The following is a 19,179-nucleotide window of genomic DNA, read 5'->3' as shown; positions in this document are numbered from 1 at the left end:
ATGCAGCACACAACAGAAATACCACAGAAAGGGCTCCGGGTCCAAGCAAAGTGCTTTGGGTGTTCTGAGGACAAGAGACATCATTTCCGGCTTTGGGGATGAGCATGGACTTCATGAACCAAATCTTACACAGCTTCCGAGTATCAGAACAATCGTCTCACACCAAATGTATTTGACTCTCTATGGGAGAAGACTTTGCATTTACTCTACTTCATGTGTAAGGTTGACAAGCTTATGCTATGGTTTTTCAGCCCATAGTCATGCTGATATCTCAGTGTAGAATGCTGGAAGTTTCCCTGGATTTGGAGTCAGAGCTCAGCTCTTGGTAATAGCTTTGGGCAGTTACTTGATCACATGAACACTCAGTTCCTACATCTCTAAAATTATGCTAAGACTATCTACCTCCCCTGTTATTTATGAGAATACAATGAAATATTTGAAAGTGCCTGGCATATAGTAGATTGTAGTCTATATTAACTATTAGTTTAATTAAAACAAAGATATTTCCATTGTAAGTAAAAATGTACATTGATATTGAAAGGATTATTTTGAACCATCTTTAAGTTTTGCATATGGAGAACGACCCATTCCTCAACAATCTCAGTTTTGGCCCAGTGTTCATTTAAACATTCAAGTGTGTTCATTTTCAATTCTTTTGGAGTTGGATTTAGAGCATCTTCGGAGTCAAGAGAGATCCTGAGAATTCTAGGGTTTATTGTATTTTGATTTTTTTGATTTTTCAATTAAATTTATTGGAGTAAAGTTGGTTAAGAAAATTATATATGTTTCAGGTATACAATTTTACAACACATCATCTGTATACTGTATTGTGTGTCCTCTACCCCAGGTTAAGTCTCCCATCACCATGTATCCCCTTTACCCTCTCCCACTAACCCCATGCCCCCCTTCCCTCTGGCGGTCACTATACTGTTGTAAGAGTCTATGAGTCTTTCTTTTCTTTCATTGATTAATCCCGTCATCCTTCTCTTGCAGCCCACACCTCCCTCCCCTCTGACAGCTGTCAGTCTGTTCTTTGTATCTATGAGTCTGTCTCCAATTTATTAGTTTATTTTGTTCATTAGATTCCACATGTAGGGTTTAAAGCGCAGTCATAGGATTTGGTTGAGGACCCGCCCAGGTCCTTGTGTTCTTTCTTGCTCATTGAAAGGTGTTGGACGTTTAAAGGGCAATGTGGCCTTAACTTGGAAACACAGGAAATTGTTGGCCCCCAGTCTGCCCTGCTGGTGAAAGCAGCAAAGACTGCATCTAAGTGCAATGTGAAGGATTTAGGTCATAAGCTGCCCTCCACCTCTAGTGTGGGGCAGTCCAAGACCATTGCCACTGCAGGGGCCCTTGGAAAGACTCAGTGACCACATGTTGGAAACAAAAACCCAGCAGAGTTAAGTTCTGTAGGGAATATTATGAATAAGGTTAGTAAAGAGGGTACTATATTTTAATCAGGTGTGCTATTTCTTTAAATCTTGCCTTAATCTATATCATTTAATAAGTGAATGTTAGGCTAATCTTAGTAATCAGTGATTAATATTTAATGCTAGATATTATTTTTTGGCATAGAGTTCCTTTTTATGAAAATACATTTTTCAAAAAGCGTAATGTATTGTGTTTTGGCTACATTTGTCTTGGCCTTTGAAATTCTAGGATACTTCTGAATGCTTAGCATGGAACAGGGGCTTAAAAAATATTAGCTGTGCCCTGGCTGGTTTGGCTCAGTGGTTAGAGTGTCGGCTTGCGGACCAATGAGTAGCGGGTTCGATTTTGATCAAGGGCACGTACCTCGATTGCAGTTTGTCCCCGGCCCTGGTTGGGTCATGCAGGAGGCAACCAGTCGATGTGGCTCTATCACATCAATGTTTCTCTCTGTCTCTCTCTCTTCCTCTCTCTCCTCCCCACTCCATCTGAACAAAAATGGAAAAACGTCCTCAGGTGAGGATTAAAAAAATTTAGCTGCTTGGCTAATAAACTTGTAGTGATATGTCTAAAGATTATAGTAAAAACTGGAAAGTTGATAGTAATAAGTGTGTTAACATATTTTATAATAACGTTATTAACAAAATGAAGTGTATTAGGATAAACTTTATCAAAATGTATTCTACAAAATATGAGCTTTTTGGAATGTTAAATGGCATTATGGGCAGAAATAAAATAAAAAAAAGTGCTATGGTCAAATACATTTGGAAAATGCTGGGTTGAAAAAGTTAAACTGTTTCTTCATTATAGGATTTCCCAGAATGTGACACAAATTGTGATTCTGCAGGAGGGGAACATAATATGCAGTATTAACCAATCTTACTTGATTATAAAATCATTTTTTTAAGAGGCCATGTCTTTCATGTAATATACTTTGTGTAAAGGTATACTTCTACTTTTTCATATAGACTATGAAAAAAACCCCAGCCCAAATCAATCACATATGGAATAAATTGACTTTAACACCACACCTTGTTTTTATTGTCTATGGTAAGTATATCCATCATATAAATAGTTTGGGGGCACGCATACTTTAATAGTGACAATATTACATATGTATTTGTGTAGGGTGTGTGGAGAGAGAAGGAGAAAGGAAGAGAAGAGTCTCTAGATTCCATACAAACAAGCATATTTATACACATGCTTACTCATGATGCTATTAATGACTAGGTCATCCCAACACACCCCAGTTTTTCCTTTTTGGACAGGCAGCACACTGAGGAGAAACTTATTAAAAATAAAAGTCACAGCAACAAATTTGGTCCCTGCAGGTATTCAGCACTTTGCACAGGGACCAAAAACAAGCGTGCAGAAGGAAGTGCACCTTCCTAACTTCCCAAGACATGCATAGGCTTTGAAAGGAGACTTAACAGAAGTGTGCAGCCACGGCTTACAGGGAACTTTAAAAAGGAAAACTATGAGAGGTAATTAGGAAATTGAGAATTGTTGGGAGGTGGTGAGGAATGGGATTAGGCTGTCACGGCAGATTAATGTGCCCCAGTATTTCACTTCTGGGACCTGGCCGAAAGCGACAAGATGGGTTTTCATTCGCAAGAAATGAGTATAAGAGATTATGCTAGAAATGAATAGAAGTCTCCTAGGAGAATATACTACAAAGCTGCTCGGTACTGATATTTAATCATCAGGGGCAGCTGTAATAGAGAGGGGGATGAGTGGGAAATGCTGTCCCTGGAGAAAACAGGAGGGACGTGTTAACAGAGCAATTTCAAAGCATGTGGTATCGCTCGCTGCCCTCTCTACCTATTGATCATTCATGGCACGTACCTTAATACTTAAAAATTAAGAATAAAATATGAAAATGCAAAGGTTCACTTATCAGAAAGGCTAAGAGAATAAATCATACTCTGCTATAACTAAAGTCACAACTTTTTATTGTAGAGGCATTTTGCATTTTATATAGTAATTTGTCCCTTGCTAAATGTCTCCTGTTTTTTATAACCTTATATATGGGGGGAAAAAAGGTAGCATATGCTTAGCTTTACATAATAATTGGTGGTGCATTTAAATTCTATTTCCAAATCACTTGAAAGGTTGAAATTAGTCTGTGAATACTTTAAGGAAAGGACTGTTTGTTATACTTCTTTACTTTTCCCACAATGCCTAGCACAGTGTCTTGCACATAGAAAGCACTCAATTATTGGGGAATAAAAAAGGAAATAAAGATGTAGGTTTCTTCCTAGGAATTTTCTACACAATGGCACACTTACTGAATAAATCTTATTCTAATCAATAAAAAGATAGTCCCTTCATTGTGTTGTAAAAAGGTCCTTATCAGCATTCATACTCAAAGGAAATTTTAACTGAGGTTGGGTGGTGGTGGCATTTGGGGTCTTAAGTTCAAAGGTGACTGTATATGATGGGGCAGGGCTGATGGATATCCCATTTCTTAATCATCTTGAGGAAACACATCAGATCATTTTGGAACAGGCAGAGTTGCGCATATGGTATGAGGATGCAAAAATAAATTTAAAAAATAAAGTTGACTTCTAGTACCAGCAACCTAATACCTATCTAATATTTTTGAAAACTGTTTAATCTTATGCAAATAACCTAAGATTTGGGTATCTCCATTTCCATTTTTGTAAAATTAAGGTGTTGAAAAATATGACTACCAAGGTCTAGTTCAGTTATATGATTTCTATAGCTCCACATCTTGATTTTCTGGGTGTCAAATAGATTTTTGTTTTCCAGGGCTCATATACATGGCAAGTTAGCCAAGAAACTGGAAGTCCAAGGGCCCCAGATAAACATTGCTGAGTCATGGAAGAGAGTATGATGTAGTGGCCAAAGAATGGCTTCTGGAATAAGATCGCCCAGGTCTACACATCACTCTGCCTCATTCTGGATGCATGAATCTGGCCAGGTTACGTAATTTCCTGAGGCTCAGTTCCTCCTGTAAAGTGCAGACTGAAATACCTACCCAGCAGGGATGGGGTGAATGCTTGAGACAGTCAACAAACACAAGTCAGTTGTATTTCTTCTCCTTGTCTTGGGGACCGTTCATTGCAAAGAATAGAAATAAATTAGAACAAGCTTCCCTAAGAAAAAGTTTGATTACATGATACCAGGAACTCTGAGGGAGCCTGATTATCACAGGTATGGCTGGGTCTCCTGGAAATAGCAGTAGAGATGTGTAAAACCAGGAATCGAGTCTGTGTTTTCTTTGTTTCTCTAGGGTTATACAGCCTCTTATTTCTGCTTCTCTCTGAATATCTATTTTCTTTCTTTTTTTAAAAAAAAATGTTGAATTGATTTTTAGAGAGAGAGAGATAGAAAGATCGATGAGACAGAAAGAACATCGATTGGCCGCCTCCTGCACGCCCTTCACTGGGGATCTGGCCCACAGCCTGGGCATGTGCCCTGACAGGGAATTGAACTGACGACCTCTTGGTGCATGGGTTGACACTCACCCACTGAGCCACACCGGCCGGGCTTTGAATATCTATTTTCTTTTCGTCTGTCTGCCCATTTCTCTTATCTGCTCGGCATGTGGTCATGACAGCTTTCCCAAAATGGCAGGCTCAGCTCCCAGGTCTGCAGCTTGATGTCAACAGCTGAGTGAATCACTGTCCTGGTAATCCATCTCCAGATTCATGAGAGATAAAATATGACTAAATGACTTTTATTTAGGTGTGTACTCTTGGTCCAAAGAGCTGAGAGGTCAACTATCAAGAAGGGTTGCCTCACCCTGGCCAATTTGGCTCAGAGGTCAGAGCGTCGGCCTGCAGACCAGAGAGGCCCGGGTTCGGTTCCCACTAAGGGCACGTACCTCGGTTGCAGTTTGTCCCCGGCCCCCGTTGGGGTCGTGTGAATGGCAGCTAGTCGATGTGTCTCTCTCATATCAATGTTTCTCTCTCTCTTCCTCCCTCTCTCCCTCCCGCTCTATCTGAAAATAAATGCAAAAATGTCCTCAAGTGAGGATAAAAAAAAAAAAAAAAAAGGGCTGTCAGTGTGATAGGCTTTCCCCGAGAGAGGGCCTGTGGTATCAGTATACAAATAGTGCGCACTCGACTCTTCATAAACCCCACAGGGTGCTCACTCTTGTTTCATAGAGACAATTCTAACACATGTATCTTTTCTTTATGCATAAGTGGCAGAATGGTAGAAGGCTGGAGAAAAGGTGCTAGAGGAAGACGCAATGATGTCATTGCCTAAGAGAGAAGGACACCCTAAAAAAATAATAAATGCAGATACAGAAACTTAAACATAAGGAATTATTAGACCCTATAATAAAAAAATATCCAGTTTACACTTCAGTAGGCCCCAGGGATTGGGGAAATAAAGACAACCTCAAGCTTATGATTATAAAAACTGTGTTTTATAATAGTCTAAAAAAGGTTGTACTTATTTAAGAAGTCAGAAAACTTTATTGAAAAGCTGTAAAATAGTTAAAACCTCATCCATTCATGCATTCATCATTCATTCACTCAGCAAACATTCATTGTATGTTTATTATGCTCCTGGTATTTGTTTTACACCATGAGAACTCCAGGAGAAGGGGAGAGATACCTGTTAATCAACAATTAAAATAGAGTGAGATGCATACTTTTAAAAAAGCACAGCCTGGGCATTATTGACAAGGGGAAGGTGCGGCAGGTACAGAACCCTGGGGGTGGTGCTCGCAGGGGAAAGAAGGGGAAGGCGGGCAGGGGAGATAATACTGGGAAGCAGAGAGGAGGGAACTAGCTGGACCCCATTGAGCACTTCAAGTAGTACCTCGTGTCTGGAACACAGATGCATGGGTGTGGAAGGAGTGGTACTGGGCCAGAGAAATGGGCAGGAACTGGATTGAAAAGGGCCTTCAAGGGCTAAACTAAGGAATTTGAACATTACACTGAAAGCCAAGGAGGCTGTTGAATGGATTTTAAGCAGGGGAGTAAGCTGGTCAGTTTGAGAATGACCGAAACAGGCAGAAAGACTGGAGGAGGAGAGCTGGATTGTTTGCGTAGCAATCCAGAGGGTGCAAAGCAGCAGCAGTGACTTAAGAACAAGAGATTTCGTCTTTAGGGGTGCTGAGGAGGGTGACTTGTGGATTTCCGGTGGTGCTATTCACTGAGATAGAGAATAAGAGAAAAATGGATCAGTATAAAGGGAAAAACTGAGACTGAGGTGACTAAAATTGCAATAGAAGGTGCTCCTTAAGCAGTTGGAACGTGTCTGGAGAGAAGAAGAGGATTCTGGATCCAAGGTCTGGGTTGGGGGCTGATCAGCAGGTGGGTGGAGGTCCTACACGAAGGACCATGCGGAGCTCGAGAGGATCCAGAGAACATCGAGCGTGCTGGATGGGACAGTAAGAGACAGACCGTGAAGCACACTGTGAAGAGAAGCTGGAAGGGTAGATGAAATCCTTTGTCTGGGAGACAAAGGAAGACAGAGTTCTAGGAAGGAGGGAGTGGAAAATGGGTCTCATGGCAAGAAGGGTCAGGAAAGAAGGACAATAAGGGTCCACCAGCTCCAGGAAAAGGGGCCACTGGTAGTGTTGCTGAGGGCAGTTCCCCCGGTGAGGTGGTAACACGTGGGGGCAGGGGCTGGGGAAGGGAAGACAGTAAACTTCCCGAGAAGACTGACTGGAAAGGAAGGAAGGGAAATAGAACAGAACCCGGAGGGAGAAGTGGGGATTGAGGTGGGCTTTTTCAAGAAGAGGGAGACGTGTTCATATGAATAGGGTGCTGAGTGCCAGCAGAAAGGGGAAGGAGATGCAGGGCAGAGAGGAAGATTAATGGAGAAGGTCTCAGAGGAGCCAGCAAAGAAGGGATCCGACGCCCAGGTGGAAGGCTTAGCGTCAGACAAGAGGAAGGACAGCCTTTTCACTGAAATAGGAGGTTAGCAGGAAAGGATGGGACCAGACAGATAAGTTTGTATGTGGCAGGGGAGGAAATTGAGGGAATTCTCGATTGATGGCCTCAATTTTCTCAGCAAAGGAGGAGACAAGGTGATCTGCTGAGAGGAGCGGGGGAGGTGGCAGACAGGAGGTGGTTCAGGAAGGGAGAATGTTTGGTATACAGACTTCCAGCATTGCTAAGGGCAATGGGGACACAGAGTCTGGGGAACCCTGAACGTCCAGCTCAGTTGGGAGAATGTTTATTTGGTACATCTCAAACTCTCACAACTGTGACGTTTTCCACTAACGCCGTTAGAAGTCAAGGCACAGCAGCGCAACATCGAAATGTCAGATTGGACTGGGGCTGAGTTTTTGCAGAGAGGATGTTACAGAAACTTAAGAGAGTCAAGAAATTCTAGGATATTAAGAAGGGAGGTTTGAAGTGATGGGCTTATAAGATCCAGGATGAACAGAGAAGGGCACACACTAAAATTCATTTGCTGGATTGGGAGCACATACAGATGGCCAGGACTCGGAGGCATCAGTGGTAGGTGTTTTGGGGAACACAAAGGGATATGGTCTGTTGATGTTTCAGATTATGGAAGCACACCTGTCACGGGGGCATTCAAACGGGAGGACATCTGAAAGTTCATCTGCCTATGTGGTTGAAGCCTTCCTGAATGTCTCCACCCCTTAACTTTTTCCTCCATCTCTGAACTCTCATATCATTCTGTTTGTAGACAGGTAGGAAAACATTAAAACTGGACCCTCAGTATAAGACCCAGGAGATGTGGGTTTTGGTCTCGTTACTAGCACCCATATTCTATGGCCTTGGCCACAGCGTGAGCCACAAAGTCATGGCTACGTAACCGGCCCAAAGTGCTCAGGGGAAGACTGTTTTGTTTGTGCACATTATGTGCCTACACATTCCCATTACTGATGCAGTTCCTTTGTTTGTTTTCCACTTTTCTGTGGGAGGAACAGAGGCCATATTCCTTGGGCGTCGATTTTCTTCTTCACTGCGGTTTATATAACATCCAACGTTAAAAAAAAACAAAACAAAACAAAACAAAAAAACCTAGAAGAAATTCTATTGGGGAAGGAAGAAATATTTTGCTTCATAAAATTTAAAATTTTCTAAGCCTAATTTTCTTTTCATAGTCTCAAAACCAGATTTTAGAATAGCAAGTCCAAAAGGCTGACAAATGCCATGGAAGCAAATATTCTGGGAGAAAAAAAAATACGCTCTTTAAAATCTGTGCTTTGTTATCTGACTGAGCTCAACAGAGACCAAGCAAATCAACAAGCATGACAGGAAGGGCAAATTTGCAATTAAAAGAAGAATAGGGAATTATAAAGATGGATGGGCCCATGGCACACAAGCCCGGGCCTGCGTGGCCTTGGCCTCCGATGCCAGAAATTGATGCTTTACTCTTTAGCACTGGTCACCTTTGGCTCTGCACAGAAAGGCAAATGCATTAAAATAACAACAATTAGAGCACTTACTTAGCTTGGAAGGCATTGTTGGTTCCCCTGTGGTCGAGGTCATGACACAGGCATCCCACAATCACCGCTAAAATTTCCACCTCCGTCAGAATCTCTTGAAACCCGGCAGTCTGGGAAGAAGAGAGAATGGCCACAGTCACTGCTCAGAGCAGGGAGGATGGATAAGGTTCGTCTGCTGAGCAGTAATCAGCTCTGTTTTCATACCCACATCAGTTAAGAAAATGATTAACTGCTACCCCCTTAGATGACAGTGAGTTGGGTGGTCACTTCACAGCCTCAGTCCTACAATGATGAATTAGCTCCCTGTCACAGGGGCCCATGCTGGCCCACCAGAACAAAGTTCAGACTGTTTTATCCCCTTTTTAGAGAAGAGGCTGCACTATCCAGATACAGAGATGATTTGACAAAGGCCCAGAGCAAAATGTGTTCTGTGATTCTCCATTTCAATGCTGAGCACCTACAGATCGGGAGAGGGGGCTGTGGAGTTAGAACTTCTATAATATCCACCAGACACCACTCAGATGGAAGTCTGCCGAAGAAAACTCTCCCACCCCCTTAATTAATATTAAAAGAAGCAACTTAGAAGTACTGAAATTGTTCACATGAAAATAGTCTACAAGTCATCTTGCAAACCCTGTCACTCATGTTAGCTTGGAGGACAGACGGGATTCATACAGGCGATACGCAGTGTGTGTCTTGAACACCAGAGTTTGGCAGAGGATTGGGCAATCGGACTGAGGATCAGGTGGAGTGTCGTCGGGATGCTGTACTACCCTCTGGCAGCTTGCCTGTTCGGTGCACAGGGGCGTGTGGTTTCTTCGGGGGCAGTGTGACATCACCGTGTCACCCGAAGCAGCAATGGTTCTCTGGCTCCTGCCGCCTCCTCATTAGCTTAGGAGAGGAAGCAAACCTCTGAAAAAGCAGGTCTGTGCATTCTCTTGATCCAAGGCCTTTATGTCTTCCCCTTTTCCTTTGTAAGTCTCCCATTGATGACTTACTACAGTCTTTAGCAGGGGGCAGGCGGAGAGGAAAGGTAGCGTTAAGCTTGCTCCCCTTTTCATGTGTGTTTTCCCCCCAAATCTAGGATCACCAGCTAGGAACTGTAAGACACTTCTCTAACAGCAATGAAAACTTTTAAAATTAATTATGTTTTTATTGCAGAAGTAACTGAATAAGTTTCTGTATCGAGAATTTTGTTTTTAAAAGTCAAATTGGGTCCACTGCAACGTTTACAAATACATATAATTTCATTTGTACAGTAAATGTAAATATTAATAAATTGTCTGGGAGGGGATGAAATAGCCCATATTAAAGCTATGGGCTATTAAATTTGGAGCTGGCTGTTGGATTTAAGTTAACTTTATTTTACTTAAAGTATTACCTGCAATGGTTTTAAAAAATTCAAATTGTTTGTAAGAGACTTAGAACCCAAAGCAGTAGTTCCTCATCCTTTCCCTTACCTGCTTCCCAAAGGCAACCAGTTTCCATTTTCTTCTTTATCCAATTTGTAGGTATTTTACACCACATTTCTAAATAGTCGTCATACATTATCAACCCTTAGTTATTCATCAAATACTTATATATATGCCCGACACAGTCCCATGGGTTTTGCAACCGTTTTTTTTTTTTTTTAATTTTTTCTTTATTGATTTTTAGAAAGAGAGGATGGGAGAGGGAGAGAGAGATAGAAACATCAATGAGAGATAACATTGATTGGCTGCCTCCTGCATGCCCCGCAGTGGGGATCAGGCCCACAACCTGGGTATGTGCCCTGATCGGGAATCGAACCAGCGACCTCTTGGTGTGTGGGTCAACGCTCAACCACTGAGCTACCTCGGCTGGGCTGCAACAGTTTATTTAATTCTCATAACAGACCTGTGAGATGGAACTATTATCCCCAGGTACAGGTGAGGAAACAGGCAGAGAGATGCTATGTGCCCAAGGTCTCAGACACTTCATAAATATCCGCTGCATTATCACTCTATAAACACTACAAAACCAACTAGTGTCTGGTCATTGTTTCTTATGTAAATGTTTCCATTTTTTGGACTTAACGATTTCTTTGAATATCTAAGTCCTCTCACATCTTACACAACTCTCCGAAGAGTCACACTTTTTGTTAGATCCCTTCCTGTCCTGGGGACTCCCTGCCTTCACCTGATCCTTCTCTTTGGTCTGGAGTCTCTACGGCCAGCCTTCCTCTCCTGGGGTTGACCTGCTGCCTCCCGCACCCCCACCTCTCTCTCATTTACTCCCTCAGTTTGCAGGAACACATCCACCAGAAGCCTCATGAGAAACGGTGTTAATTTTAACACTAAGGGAGTGTGAATATTTTTGAGACTTGCGTGATTAAAAATATCTTTAATCTATTTTCCTACTCAATTGTTAGTTTGCCTAAGGATTCTAGGTTGCAACATTTTCACTCAGAATTTGGACTGCTCCATTGTTTTCTTACTTCCAAAGTTCCTTTAGAGAAGTATACGCCATTCTTCTTCCTAATACTTCGCGTGTTACTGGATTTTCTCTTTTGGAATCCTCTGTCTCTGGGGTTGGGCAATTTCACAAAGATAGGCTTTGGTTTGGGGCTTTCCCCCATCATTTTGCTTGATTGGCCTTTTCTTCAATACCACCTTCTTGTTTATAGTTTTCTTAATAATTTTCTCTTCATTGTTTTTTTCTGTCCTGTTTGACTGGAACTCCAGTTAGTTGGACATTGGACTTCTTGTATTGATTTCCTTGTTTTGTCTTTTCTTTCCCATTGCCCACGTTGACTTTTTCTTTCTTACTTTCTAGGAGTAATACTATTTTTCAAGTATAAGCATTTTCTTGTCTCTGCTCCTTTCCTAATAGCAGCTATTCTTCTCGTGGGTGCATTGTCATCTCTTACTGTTTGAGGATATTAATTGCAATTCCTCTGAAATTCTCTATGCTCCCTGATGGCCTGTTTCCTCTGAGTCCCTTTTCTCTCTGTTCGATGGTTTCCTCAAGTGCCTGATAGTTCACGCACATCAGTAAAGCAAACGGTCCACCACACGCCAGTGCGTGAGGATGGCGTCTGTAGGTTGCTGGGCCCTCACCACAGGACGAGCAGATGGACAGCTGGTCTTCGGCTGAGATCCCCATGTGTCTGCATCTAAATTCATTTCCTCTGGACTTTTCAGCCTTTTGTTGGAAATGGCATAAACACAGGCGTTGGCATTCTGAGAGAAGACAATGTAGCTTCTCACATTTGAGGATATCAACTTTCACTTAATTCTCTTATTTTCAGGGTGTTTTTCACCCTAACTTTTCTTTTGCTGGTGCCCCCAAGTCTGGAGTTCAGTTTCTCTGTCAAATACTCTGGCTTCCTGAGTAGGTGCGGGAAGAATAGCCCTTTCAGCACATGGAGAGGGGATGGGGACTTGGGGATGCTGGGTTTTGATTGCCCTCTTACCCCACCTTACCCCATCTCTGTGGTATCTGATGACTCCGGTTCCGAAGTTGTGATAGCTTCTGGGGGACACTGTTTTTCATGTGTACCCCTCTTCCTCTACCCACTCACCTTGAAGACACTTGCATTGGACCATCCTTTTCTCTGCTGAGCTATGAACCACTCCCTCCATTCTACCTCATCTATTATGGTTCCATGAAAGGTAGAACTTGTGTCCATTTCTTGTTCTCCCATCATTTATGGGTGATTTTTGAAATGCAAAGGGGATATAAATGTCTGTATCTGTCATCTCTGTCGTCTTAAAACTGTAAGTCCGTTTACTTGGGTTTGGATCTTGCTAATACTAAGCAAACCCTGAAAGTCTATCAGGTATGAAATAATTATTCACGAAACTATGTAAATCAGTGCTGTAAACAACAATGGAACAGCATAAAAATTTTAAAATATTTTGCCTTTCAAAATGTTATTAACTAGAATTAGCTAATGAATTAGAACAGTAAGAACAGGGGAGCGATAATGTTAAAGTAAGGTAATCTGACCTCATTTCAACATATGAAAAGATAAAATGGCATGCCATCTAATAGACTCAAGATCAAAATCCCGAATTATTTTAAGCTATCAGTTATCACCCATTATATAACATGACGGAATATACTTTACTATAATGTTCTACGCAGACATCTTCCTTCCCACGCTTGGCCCGTCCTGAAAATCCAGCTTCTAGTTCTTAAAACCATTTGCATCATGAATACTTTTGAGAATTTGATGAAAGCCATGGACTCTTCTTTCTAGAAATTATTCTATGATTTTATAGTGTTTGAAGACCACGGAGCCCACCTCTAATCCACAGAAGAAAGAAACCCTGAAGTACAGCTCATACCCAGTCCCCCAAAACATAACTTACCTCTCTCGACCGTGATACCTGAGTTACTGAAGCAGCACCTATCTCTTGACTGTGATTTAGAGCTGCCTGGTAAGTGGTTTCTGAGAGTCATCAGGCCTGAAAGTGTCCACCTGCGTGGTGTCCATTTGCTCCTCCCTCACCCTCATCCATCTTCCTTCTAGTCCTATCCCTTCTGACCTACAGTTACATCGAGGAGAAAAAGTCAACTGCCTGCTGGAGACAATAAGCTTCCAAAAGAGGACACAGAAGAATCTAAAACACAAAATAAATGAATAAACAAAACAGAAACAAACCATAGACACAGAGAACAAACTGATGGTTGCCAGATGGGAGGAAAGTTGGGGGGATGGATGAAAAAGATGCAGGGATTAAGGACAAATTGGCAGTTATAAAATAGTCACGGGGATGTAAAGTACAGCACAGGGAATGTTGTCAATAATACTGTAATAACTACGGATGGTGCTAGGTGGGCACTAGACTTATAAGGGGGATCACTTTGTAAGTTATATAAATGTCTAACGACTATGCGATACACCTGGAACTAATATAATATTCAATGTCAACTGTAATTAACAAAATTCTTTAAAGATATACTGGATAAAATTCACAGGGGAGAAAAGAGAACAGAATGGCAGCAGAAAGCATACTTTAATGCATTTATGCTCTGCTTAAGCCTTTTATTCTTTTATTTTCAAATGAAATTATATCTTTTATATTCCTGACCCAATAATTATTTATTTTAATATATCTTCTCACCCTTTGAGGGCAATACTGCTCTTATGTTCCCCATTTTATACCGGAGACGAGGGAGGCCCTGGAGGCCCAGATGTAGTAGGTGGCTCAGAGCCCACACAGCCCGGCCCCTGGGTCCGTGTCTTCACCCGCTATGCACTCACTGCTAAGGTGAAGGTGTAATGCGGTTGTGCAGTTTTTAAATACTCTTGTGATGATAGACTGTTAGATAACGGGGCTTTAAATAAGCACGTAGTACATGCTTTATTCCGTGAAGGGTGTTATTCTTGAGTAGCAAGAGGTTGATGTTGCAGAGCCACTGGACATTTAGCCTGCAAACCAAGATGTTCCAGATAACAAACGGTGCTTTACAAATGAGAGGGGGAGATGAGGGAGACAATGTGTGTGTGTAATATCCCAACCTTAAAACGTCTCAGTATATGCGTGAAAAAGACTGTCAGGATGTACATCAAAATGTCACCAGTAGTGGGATCACAGAAGACTTAACTTTTTTTCCTTTGTTGCCAAAATTTCCATAAAGAACATTTATTCATTAGAATATACATATTGTGTGTAAATCCTTTTTTAAGAATAAACACATATTTAATCAAACAACCCTAGCTTGGAATAAACTAGTGACATCCTGAAAAGTGTGCATTCATTCGTCTACTCATTGAACAAGTATTCACTAAGCAGTCCGGGCACTCGGAACAGAGCACGGGGGATGACAGGCATGTCTGGCCCTTGTGGCATGCGTGGTCCCCTCACACTTCAAGCCAACCCGGCAGTGCCATGGAGCCCCCTTTTCCAGTGAGACACCATCACGACATGGGTTGCAATTTGTAAAAGAAGGTACCGGTGAGAGTGGCTAGCCACTCCTGTTGTGTTTCTGAGGAGGTGCACCGTGGACTGCAGGCCTTTGGCATGTGTGCAGCTATGACATGGGGAGCCGAGCAACGAGGCCAGAAATTCTGCCTTCGCGTTTCTCTTTAAACATGGTTGTTGGAGGTACTGGATGAGGAGGGAGTTCTTTCTTTTTTGGTTGGTTGTTTGTTTTTATTCTCACCAGAGGACATTTTGCATTTATCTTTAGCTAGAGCAGGAGGGAGAGAGGGAGGAAGAGAGAGAGAGATCTTAATTGCACCCTGTTGATCTGAGATCTGCCAGATGGCAGGCTAAGAGAAAGGGAATCCAATGATGTACTGGAAATTCCAAATGGTCCCAGAAATCCCAAACCAAAGAAGGCTCTTGGCTCTGAATGTCTCCCGTGGATGTGACAGCCGGGCCCTGCAGTGGAGCCCTCAGTGGACTGGCTGTGGTTGAGGGAGAGCATGATAGGTTTTTCTAGTCTTTCTTCTCCCCTTCATCTTTCTCTTTCTTCTGCATAACAAGAGCAAAGGGAAGAGCTCAGACATTCTGAGGGGTTTTGAAGAACATGGTTTCTCAAGGAAATGCCTCCTCTAGAAGAATTTGCACACTGTCTCCCTAATCTGTATCATCATGTCCCAACCAATCTATAGACAACTTCAACTTGGAAGTGTGAGCCTGGGCCTGAAAGGCAGCATTTACATTTAATTTCTGGTATTTCTGCATTTCTGGTATGCAATGTTGCGGGTCACCATCTGGGGCCTTTGTTTGGTATATTATTAAAATCAAATTTACTTTAGTCCAAGGGTGCTCTTTGGGGGTTTCATTGTAAATGCCACATGCCAGGTGCTCGTGTCTTCTAAAAAAATGTCCCAAATTGCAATGTTGTTGGCTGGCCCAGCTCTGCTAGACCATCCTTTACCTGCGGTGTCTGTCTGTGAAACTTAAATCCCCTAACAAGGGCCGACAGCTCTCTGAGAAGAGAGCCTTCAGTCACCTCCCCGGTTCAGCAGCTACCTCAGTGCGAGTGGGTCAGCGGGGTGAATTGTTAGGCCGCATGTTTGGGCTCCCCAGGCATTCGGACCTAGCCCAGCAGGCTTCTTTTTCGGGATTCTGTTTGTTTGCTCAGGATGGAATGGCCACCTCTCAACATGGAAACCCCATGGCAAGCTGGTGGGTATCAATCTGTTCCATATGCTCCAGGGCAGTGATGTTAGGCGGAGGACTTGATCAAGTTTAAGGTGGAAGGCGATTTCAGTTGCTTACTGAGTGTTTACAAACAAACTGATACTACTGGATGCTATATCCTACCTTCTTTTCAAAAAGGGATCCAATGTTTGCCAACCAGAGATGGCAAGTGATAAAAGCACAAGGGAGAGACGAACAGGTGTTCACGACTACAATCCTCTACTGCGAATAAAGCCCTCTGCACAAACCACAGCGTCTAGATTGAATGGGCATGCCCCCTTGGGGCTGCTAGGCTGAGAAAGAGCCACTTCTGTCCCCTGTCTTGGTTCAAAGACCAGAAGCTCTCCAGCTGTTAGGGGACCACCATCCAGCACCATGGTTACATGTCTTCTTCCCCAAAGCATGTGACACAACACAGAGCAGTTGCACTTTGTCTAATTATCCAAGGGAGTCAGGAAGTTTTGTCAAATTTGCTTGTCCTTCTGTAGCCAAATATCGATTTGGCATTTATTAAATATTGATTTAAGTCTACAGTGATCCTGTCCTGACCAAGCTCAGAGTTGGAAAGACCCTACAGTCTACCCTTAAATGCTTTCTGTTAAAACCAGAAGTTTCTCAAGGCACTTATTACAAATCACAAAACCTAAGTCATATTTTAGACATATTTTGTCTTTCATCCTCAAACAACATTGCAAGTGCTTGCCCATAGAAGTCTCAGAATGGCCACGCAGCAACACGCAATGGTGTGTCTGGTATAATTACATGTGTTGAGTAAATGACGCATGAATAAAAAAATTGGATTGATTTGAATAAATTTCATTTAGTTCTTTTTTAACTATTTCCATGACTTAATTTTTAATGCACTAGCTAACATAATTTTTTAAAAATTATTTATTTTGGAAAGTCAAAAGCATACACAAAAGAGAACACAATGAACCTCCGCATAGCTCCTCTCTAACCTCAACAGAAACCCACATGTTGCCAGTCTGGTTTCATCCGTATTTTCATATGCATTGTTTGTTTGTTTGCTAGCGCTATCGCAAAGCAAACCTCTGGCATCGGTCAATACGCCTAATTTCATTCTCAAGAAGTCCTGACGCAAATAAAAACTGTTCAACATACCTCTCCTCTCATATTTTGATAAAAATGTGCATGCAAGCCCTGGTCGGTTTGGCTCAGTGGTTAGAGCATCGGCCAGCGGTCCAGTAAGGCCCGGGTTCGGTTCCCGCTAAGGGCGCGTGCCTTGGTTACAGTTTGTCCCCAGCCCTGGTTGGTCGTGCTGGTGGCAGCCACTTGATGTGTCTCTTTTGCGTCGATGTTTCTCTCTCTCTCTCTCTCTCTGTCTCTCTCTCTCTTCTTCTCTCTCCCTCTCACTCTATCTGAACAAGAAATGGGAAAATGTCCTTGGGTGAGGTTAAAAAAAAATGTGCGTGCAAAAAAGATATTTAAATAGTATAAAAAATTGCAGGGTAAGTATCTTAATAAGATGTAAAAAATAAGGTTTCTACTTCAATTTAGATAATACAATAAACAGCTCTATGCATGTAGTCTACCTACTGTATTTCAAAAAGAAACAAAAGAAAATGCATAGTAGATTCTAAGGACTTAACAGTAAGTAGATACGTGCTTTCTGACTTTTTGAGGACAAAGATGGCACGTTTTGTTCACGTTTAGAAGCACAGTTCACGTTTCAGGGTAAATTAGTAGTGAGTTGAGTGCGCAGTCTGACCTGCGGCGGGTGAGTACGGACCAAGGGCAGGTCGCGTGGCCGCAGTAACCCTGCAGACCTCCCTCCAAGTGCCACCAGGGGCCGGCTTGATGAATCGCAAGAATATGAGGCCTCTTCAAAACTTACCCAAATTTTTACTAGCCACCCTTCAGCCAAAATTAAACATGAAACCCTTTTAAAATTGCAACTTTTTAAAGCTCCCAGCCCGACACCCTTAGGTGCCAAGTTCCAGCCCCAAGAGCGTGCCACCAAGTCATGAACTGCGAAGGCGGAGGCCGTGATAAACGACGTGGCTCCGCCGCTGGTCTCCCTGACCGCGCGGATTCGGCTGGCGTCGTAAAACACGAAGCGACAGATTAAGCAGTTTACCAACACCATAAAAATCTCAAGAATAAATTCACTTTAATCAAAAATCCTATATTGTAACTAGGCAGCGCCAGACCCGAAACCACATACATTTCCTTACAAGCCTGTGTCTATGAGCAAGAGTTGAGACTTTTCCCCAAACGCTGGACATGATTATGTTCATACAGTTTTACAATTTACATGTCCTAAGAAAAATACTCAGCCCTGGCTGATGGTGCTGGAGAATTTATTTTCACTAGAAAGGGAATGACCCATAACTCATGAATGGCAGCGCTTAAAGTGAGTTATGGAGGTTACTCTCCTGTGTGAGGAAATGGATTGGATTATCCTTCTACCCAATTGTATGTTTGGTTATTAGCACACCAGGCTCTTAATTATGTGCGGCTTTGCCTTTTTCTTTTTATAAAATAAATGTGGATAAAGGAATGTCAGCTAGAAGCATGGAGTGCCTAATTGGGACTCTGAGTTGTGGTCAGAGAATAAAAATAGAAACCTTAAAAGATTAAAAGGCAAGAGTCTTAAATATAATTTAAACACTGTATTCAACTTGATTAGCTTCATAGTTAATTTATGGTGCCCCATGTTGATATTCTGCAAAAACATTAAAAGTCACTAATTTCCTAAGTTAAAAATTTGCCATTTTGGAAGTCACACTAGAAATCAATCTTTCCTACATGAATATTAAAGAATTGGTTTTACTAACGTGCAGATTTTATTGTATTATTATGATAATGCTGCCATTTATTTAAAAGTAGCTATAACTAGTTACCACTGACACTGATAAGGAAATGCAATGTAAAATGATGTTTGCTGATTACAAATATGATTATTATTTGTTACTTTATTACAGGCAGTTACAGAACAAAACATGGAGCTGTCTTTGTATCTTCCACTGTTATAATCTAAAATAAATTATATTTCTGTTTAAATTAGGATTCTGGTTATTGATAAAAAAAAATATTTTATTTTAAAATTCAACTGGTTCTGTTCTTCTTGGGGTGGGGAAAAGAGAGTTCCTCGTGTGCTTCCGAGATCTTTCAGAAGAAATTTGCTACCTCAGAAATCAAGGACTTCCCTGCAAATAGCAGATTGCAGACAGTGCATTATCCTCAAGCTGGTGAATAGGA

General features: G+C 42.0%; 1 protein-coding gene across 1 annotated transcript in view; it reads right to left on the bottom strand.

Annotated features, from left to right (window-relative positions):
• Window positions 1-19,179, bottom strand: part of PDE11A (phosphodiesterase 11A) — a 332,237-nt gene that overhangs the window by 63,246 nt on the left and 249,812 nt on the right. Inside the window, exon 13 of the mRNA XM_036253345.1 lies at window positions 8,837-8,946. Within this exon, the coding sequence (XP_036109238.1) occupies window positions 8,837-8,946 (110 nt within the window). The remainder of the gene's footprint in view (window positions 1-8,836; window positions 8,947-19,179) is intronic.

This window comes from Molossus molossus, unplaced genomic scaffold, assembly GCF_014108415.1.
Source record: "Molossus molossus isolate mMolMol1 unplaced genomic scaffold, mMolMol1.p scaffold_m16_p_11, whole genome shotgun sequence".
NCBI classification, from domain to species: Eukaryota; Metazoa; Chordata; class Mammalia; order Chiroptera; family Molossidae; genus Molossus; species Molossus molossus.
This window is presented reverse-complemented; position numbering and strand designations above follow the sequence as displayed.